Source organism: Cyprinodon variegatus, unplaced genomic scaffold (assembly GCF_000732505.1).
Source record: "Cyprinodon variegatus isolate N-32 unplaced genomic scaffold, C_variegatus-1.0 Scaffold770, whole genome shotgun sequence".
NCBI lineage: Eukaryota > Metazoa > Chordata > Actinopteri > Cyprinodontiformes > Cyprinodontidae > Cyprinodon > Cyprinodon variegatus.
Window position 1 is genome coordinate 200,687 of NW_015151223.1, and position 7,392 is coordinate 208,078.

The 7,392-nt window shown below is 39.3% G+C and overlaps 1 protein-coding gene across 1 annotated transcript in view; it reads right to left on the reverse strand.

Annotated features, from left to right (window-relative positions):
• Positions 1 to 7,392, reverse strand: part of syne1 (spectrin repeat containing, nuclear envelope 1) — a 172,957-nt gene that overhangs the window by 108,829 nt on the left and 56,736 nt on the right. Inside the window, exons 40-47 of the mRNA XM_015395967.1 lie at positions 6,465 to 7,090; positions 4,635 to 4,814; positions 4,374 to 4,524; positions 4,111 to 4,269; positions 2,578 to 2,760; positions 2,341 to 2,442; positions 599 to 802; positions 256 to 463 (exon numbers count right to left, since the gene is read on the reverse strand). Of these exons, the coding sequence (XP_015251453.1) occupies positions 256 to 463; positions 599 to 802; positions 2,341 to 2,442; positions 2,578 to 2,760; positions 4,111 to 4,269; positions 4,374 to 4,524; positions 4,635 to 4,814; positions 6,465 to 7,090 (1,813 nt within the window). The remainder of the gene's footprint in view (positions 1 to 255; positions 464 to 598; positions 803 to 2,340; positions 2,443 to 2,577; positions 2,761 to 4,110; positions 4,270 to 4,373; positions 4,525 to 4,634; positions 4,815 to 6,464; positions 7,091 to 7,392) is intronic.

Genomic DNA, 7,392 nt, shown 5'->3' on the forward strand with positions numbered 1-7,392 from the left:
GGGGTGGCCGATGTCCGATATTCAGTTTTAAGGCCGATACCGATAGGGGGCCGATTATATCGTGCATCCCTACTTAATCCTGTTGTGCCTGATTTTGCTAATTCAAATCTACAGGAGTAATAGTAGGAATTTTATTAATTCAACATCTCATGATACAACAAAAAATTAAATTTTTATATTAAAGGATATACATTCAGGTAGCAGAGGTTTAAAACAAGACCAGTGTATTATAGGATCAGTAGTTTAGTGTCTTACCATTGAAGTGTTGTTGAAGACAGTTTTGTAAGGAGTTGAGTTTCCTTGCAGAGAGCTGGTTCACAGACTCATACGCCTTGATGAGGTCAGTGAGAGACGACCCTAAGCTGGCCAGCTCCTCAGAGGGATATTTTCTGCACAGTGTGTTGAGGCTCTCCCTGGTTGAGTCAATACTACCCTGCTGATTTTGAAGCTCTTTCTGAAGGTCCTGCCAATAATGTTCAGAAATGAGTTTGGGTTTTTATCTGGAAATGTCGTTAGATCTGACAAAGGTCTTTCCATTTATTTTTTTTTTCAGATAACAGATGGTTCTACTACTATTTAACAGCTGTTATGGTTGTACCTTTACTCTGCAGATGTCCTCGGGATCTGATCCTGATGGAGAGGAAACCAAAGAGTCTTCCATGCTCTTTAGCCAAGCAGACATCTGTGAGATGTAGTCTTCAAGCTGTTTACGCTGAGATCTGAAGTCAGTCAGGTTCCCTTGAACCTGTTCATGTAGCATCTGAACAGAAGTGATCTTCTTCCGTAGGTCAGTCTCCAAAACCTTTGTGTGTTAACAGAACCAAAACATTGGCACAATGTAGGCAATGTAAGTTTGTTTAAATAGCACAATTCAGTACAAGGACAAGTTTAATGTTTTACATTAATTAGAAAATAAAATAGAAGTAAAATAAAAGCAAGTAAAGATAAAAGCAGGTAGGGAAAACAAAAACAGTTGGACCACAAACCTAAACTAATAATAGCTCCATTAACAGTTTAGCTTCAACAGTCAAAGGCAGTTCTAAACAAAAGGGTTTTTAACTTTAAATTGAAAAAAATTGTCTTTCAGCACTTTTACAGTCTTCTGGGAGTTTTGCTACAGATAAGTGGAACATAGGAACCAACGATTAGTTCTAGTCCTGGGTGTAAGAAGTAATGTAGGGTTGAACTAGAAGGCCTGAGTGGTCTGGGAGGTTAATAACTGACAACAGATCTATTATGCATTGAGGTGCTGATCTATTCAGTAATTTATAGACTAACAAAAGGAATTTAAAGTCTATTCTCTGAGCTACAGGGAGCCAGTGGAAGGACTTCAGACCCGGGATGATGTCTCTGCTTTCTTAGTTGTAGTTAGAAAACAGGCAGAAGCGTTTAGGTTCAGCTGCAGCTGTCAGATGGGCTTTTTAGGCAAACCTGTGAAGACACTATTACAGTAATTGATTCTACTAAAGATACATGCATTGATGAGTTTTTCTAGATCCCGATTGGACATTAGTTATTTCATCCTGGAGATGTTCTTTAGGTGATAATATAACCACTAGTTCCGGCTATTTTCAATAAAGTAAGGTGTTTTAAAAGGAAACAAAGGAAACAACTTAAAAATGTATTTTATACCTCAAGGGAGTTTGGGTTTTTCATTCATGATGCTACAACTAAGATATAGCCCTTGTTGGGCGTTGGTTATTGTCTTAAAAGTTCAGCTTTTTTGGAGTCTAACATTTAAATCAATGATCTGCATTTTTTAAATAAAAACTCAAATTGGAGACTTCTGTCTTTGCCTTCCTCAATATTAAATATTCTCTCTAGTTCTCCAAGTTAAATATTCTCTCTGTGGTTATTTTCTAAGCTTGTTTGGCTATTTATATTTATAACACACATTCACGTTTTTATAAAACTCAAACACAACCGATTGACTCATAGTCACATGCAAGGCCTTCCGGATGTTTCTTTCAACTAAACCCAAATGAAATACATTTACAAACCCTTAATCGGCCTCTGAAATCAGTCTGTCCCTTTTTATGGTCATGATTTTATGGGTTGGGTTGTGACCGCACGGATGGGGATATTTATCAACAGTTAGTAATATAAACAAAAACATTATAGTAAAATAACAATAAAGTTCTATTACTCAGGGATTTGCTGCATAAAAGGCCTGATTTGAATATTTTTGCAAGTCATAGTTATAACACAAAATCATTATAAAAAAATTGCTATTTAGTTTTGAAGGTGAGAATCCACCGATTATATTTCAGTGATGGCAAAATTATTTAAAATTAACAGTATTATTTGCATAACAATAAAAAGTTTTTAGTCATCAATTACCTGCAATTTAGCAGGAGTATCTTCGCTGTGACAGCACTTGGTCAGCTGGGAAACTTTTGTTTGGAGGACATCAAGTTTCTGCTCCTTCTCTTTAATTTCTCCCTGTTGAAGAAACCAGAAAATAAACATGTTCTACAGCCTCTTGATTTAATTAGATGTGTCCTTTAATAACCGATCCTGATTAAGCAGAAAAAAACAATCTCTAATTTTTTATGACCTCTGAAAGTCTTTCTGTACCTGTAGCCCAGAGAGCCTTTCTGACACCTTCTGACTGTTGCTGAAATTGCTCAGGATTTCATTCAGTTCCACCACACAACTGCTCGTCCAACCCTCGATGTCCTCGTTTAGGTTACGCACATCACCCCATAACTCAAGACTGTGACGGAGCCGATCAATGTTTTCTTCTATTTTCTCAGACACCTAGGGAAAAATTTAACAGGATCATGTGATTGACTCAGAACTTCTTTGGTTTAAATAAGGCCGAAATGCTCACAATATAAGTTTAAAAAGTCTGTGTTTATAGACAATAGCCTCTGCTTTACCTCATTAATGCTGAAGGAAGTGTGGCAAAAAACATAGCTGTGACTAAGAGATAAATATTTAGTGTGTGATTGTGCTCTGAGAAGGTTGCAAGTACCCGGTTCGATCCCTAGGCACCACACATTGGCAGCCCACTACTCCCAAAGGGGATGGGTTAAATGCAGAGAGTGAATTTCCCCATTGTTGGACAATAAAGTGGTTTACATAAACATCCGTTGAACCGTCTGCTAGTAGGACCTGGTCAATGACCTGAATAGAGCTGGGGCCACAGTCTCAAAGAAAACAATCAGTAACACTCTACGCCGTCAAGGATTAAAATCCTGCAGTGCACGCAAGGTGCCCTTCCTCAAGCCAACGCATGTCAAAGCCCGTCTGATGTTTGCAAATGACCATACGAATGATCCAGTGGAGGAATGGGAGAAGGTCATGTGGTCTGATGAGACAAAAATAGAACTTTTTGGTTTAAACTCCACTCGTCATGTTTGGAGGAAGAAGAATGATGAGTACAACCCCAAGAACCCAACCGTGAAGCATGGCGGTGGAAACATCATTCTTTGGGGATGCTTTTCTGCAAAGGGGACAGGAAAACTGCACCATATGGTGGGAAGGATGGATGGGGCCATGTGTCGTGAGATTTTGGCCAACAACCTCCTTCCCCCAGTAAGAGCACTTAAGATGGGTCGTGGCTGGGTCTTCCAGCATGATAACGACCCAAAACACACAGCCAGGGCAACTAAAGAGTGGCTCCGTAGGAAACATCTTAAGGTCCTGGAGTGGCCTAGCCAGTCTCCAGACCTAAATCAGATAGAAAATCTTTGGAGGGAGCTTACAGTCTGTGTGGCCCAGCGACAGCCCTGAAACCTGAAGGCTCTGGAGGAGATCTGTATGGAGGAGTGGGCCAAAAACCCTGCTGCAGTGTCTGCAAACCTGGTCAAGAACTACAGGAAACGTCTGATCTCTGTAATTGCAAACAAAGGTTTCTGTACCAAATATCAAGTTTCATTGTTCTGGTGTATCAAATACTTTTTTCACTCAATAAAATGGAAATTAATTATTTAAAAATCATACATTGTATTTTTCTGGATTTTTGTTTTAGATTCCATCACTCACAGTTGAAGAGTACCTATGATAAAAATTACAGTCTTCTACAAGCTTTGCAATTCGGAAAACCTGAAAAATCAACAGTGTATCAAATACTTGTTCTCCCCACTGTATTTGAGACAAACTTACATCCAGCCAGTGATCAACAGTTTTCTCCACATCTTTTCTGATCATTTCACAATCGCACTCTGGGATCTTCTTCAGTTCAGTCACGAGTTGTTTTCCCTTGCCTGAAAACTGATCCAGTTCCCGCTGCTTGCCACCCATATCTGCCTTCAATGATTGGTGCTGCATTGAAGGCGGAGGAAGAAAAAAAGGTTTAATATAGGTAATCAATCAAAGGTTTGATCACAAATGACAGAAAAGAGTAAGAACAGTTTTTTTGCTCAAACCTTGGTTAGTGATCTCTTGGTTTCCTCATAATCCTTCAGAACAGAGCTGATGTCTACCAGAGGTTCAGCCGTCTCCATGATGCCATTGATGCTGGTTTTCAGGGTTTGGTATTCTCTCATAAGCCCAGCAAGGACATTACAATGTTCTTGTCTGAAAAATAAGGAAAAAAGTTTAAAAGAAAAAAAAAAAAACAAGCTATAGGTCATTATGCCAAAAAAATGTTAAATCATGCCAACATATCCATTGAATCCTCACAGTACCGTTCTGCTATCAGCCTCTTTGTGTCCTCCCATGTTGTCTCCAGCAGACTAATTTCCCTCAAAACCTCCCCTGCCAGTTCTGCGTCTCTCTGCGCCAGCTGGTTGCCTTTGTCCCTCAGCCACTGTTCTTCATGCTGGTGTGACTGGAGCTCGTCCTCTAACTGGTTAAAGAACCGAAGTCTGATAAAAAAGGACGGTGGCTTGTTACTACATCTCAAAAACACCACAAACACACGTGATGGTTATAATTGTCTTGAAAAACTGCTCCTATCATTTTAACTTTCACACATTTTCTCACCTTACATCCAACATTTTAATGTGTTCTGTTGGTCTTTTATGTGATAAACTAACATAGATAGATGCATAATTATGAAGAAGAAGGAAATAATACAAGATAATAGCATTACTTAAAAAATGCAACAATCTCAATTTTTTCGCCCTCTTAAAATTTGATACACTAAATAAAACCTATTTAATCCAGTTGTCTTTTACAAGGGACTTGATTAATTAAATATTTGACGTCTCTGAGTGTAACACAGAGACACACCACCATGCACACAAACATGTCTAAGGACAATTTATTCATCAGTTGACAGTTATGTTTTTGCAGCTTGGGAGTTGAACCCAAGACCTTCTTGGTGCAAGGTTACGGTGCTAAAACTATGGTGTGCTACTGCGCAGCCCATATAAAATCAATTATCCATAAACACAAAGATAATGGCACAACTGGAAACCTGTTTGGAAAATAAATGCAGCTAAAAAAAATAACCTGAAGAAAACTGTAAGGCTGTGTAAAGGGTTTCCTGGAACAGATGTTCCCTTTTATTCTAAACAGAATCACAGCTGCAATGGAATAATTTAGGTAAAAGCATATAAAAGGTCAGACCTACGAATTTACAAGAGGCTCAAAACATGCAACCCATCTGACTAATCTTGATGCATTCGTCAAAGATTAATTGTGAGCGTTTAGATGTGCCTGTCACTATCCGATCCGTCCCGGAAACGCGATCTATTAGCTTATTTGCACATAAACAACCAGATATAGATCCGTGTTTCCATAAAAAAGGTAATTATGATAATAACATTACGTATTTCTATCCTTAACTCACTAGAGAACGCTAATACACATCTTTAAAAAAAAACATTTTATGACTTTTCTTAGAAAATGTTGATACTTTTTAACATATTCTCTGTTAAACTGCTCGTATGATGTCATCGTCAGACATGCTCAGAGTGGTCTGGCAAAATATGATTACGGTAAACAATGTTTATCTGCAATTTAGTTTTTTTGTTTCTACATAAAACCCCAAAATACTAGATTAATCTTTAAATCCAAAGCCAAAAAAGTTAGCTCCCAGAAGTTATGTAGGATCCCATTTCCGGTGCACAGACGAGTGATAAAACAGAAAGGATTTTAATGAATTATTTTCTCAGGAATTAACTTATTAATCTATTACACATTATAGTTCAGCATGCTTACTATTTTTTAGGAGGAAAAATTTAATTTATTTCCTTTTTACAAAATAAAATTGAGGGCGACCCGGATGTATATTAAGTTGTGCATGCACAAATGAAATGATGGTACGGATCGGGCTTCCGAGACGGATTCGGTGGCGACAGAGCAAAGCTGGAAGATTTACCTCAAAAGGATGGCAGCTGTAAAGTAAATTTGCATATTATTGATTCCTAACATGTGCATGTCACACATGCACATTTTTTCTTCATTTGAAAACTAAGAATTTGTTTCCATCCAATTCACAATATACATTCCCTTGTTCTTTCCCAGAAAAATATGTAAAGCAAACTTATATTTGCTTATTGGCACCATACCGTTGCTGTAGAGCATGCAAGCTGGGCTCTTTGAAGGTTTGGTGATCAGCTTTCTCCTCAATGTCCTCCACAGCCTTGAGCAGCTGCTCTTTCCGCTGTCGAAATGACGTCCACAAAACACCCAGGGCCTCCGCTTCATTTTGCTTCGAGCCAAGCAGGTTCCTGACTGTATCCAACTCAGCACTCAGTGAATCAGCAAGCGAGCGGCATGATTTACGTGAACCCTCTTCAGCCCCTATGTGGAGATGAGCTTTACAAAGGCTGCTGTCCAGATTGACAGCTGAACTCTCCAGATTACTTATGTCAGGAATAACAGTGGCAAGTTCTTGCTGAAGCTCCTCTACCCTCCCACGGTCCCAGCTCCCAGCGTTCTCCACAGTCTGTCTGAGACCCTGCAGAACTCCAGCCACCACACTGCGAGTCTGCAAGAACGTCTCCAGCTTCTCAAGGCACTCGAACTGCAGCTCAGCTAAACGTTGAGCCTCACAGTAAGACTGAAGACAGCTTTCTACTCTGTTATTGAGGATTTGCGCATCACCGGGCTCACAGATCTTGCAGAGCTTCTCAGACTGTTCCTCTAAGCTTTGCTTCATGCTGGACTGCTGCTGTAGAGCCAACTTTGTTTCCTGTTAGGGTCAAAAGACAAAGACTAATTAAAGCCTAATCTAAATCGAAGGGTGAGTCTGAGGAGTGGGGAAAGGAAGCAGTAAGTGAAAACTGCAAGGGCTTGGAGAAACAAGATTTTTAGGAGGTTAAGAATGCTGCAAGGAAGTGCAGCAGAGTAACTAAACAGGGTTCTCTCAGAGCAGAGCTAAGGAACTATATTCATTGGAACATGCAAATGAAGACTATGGTGATTGTAATCCATAATCGCCAATAGGTGCTTAAGCCAGTTTGCAATATAATATCTGTTAGCAACATCTGTATT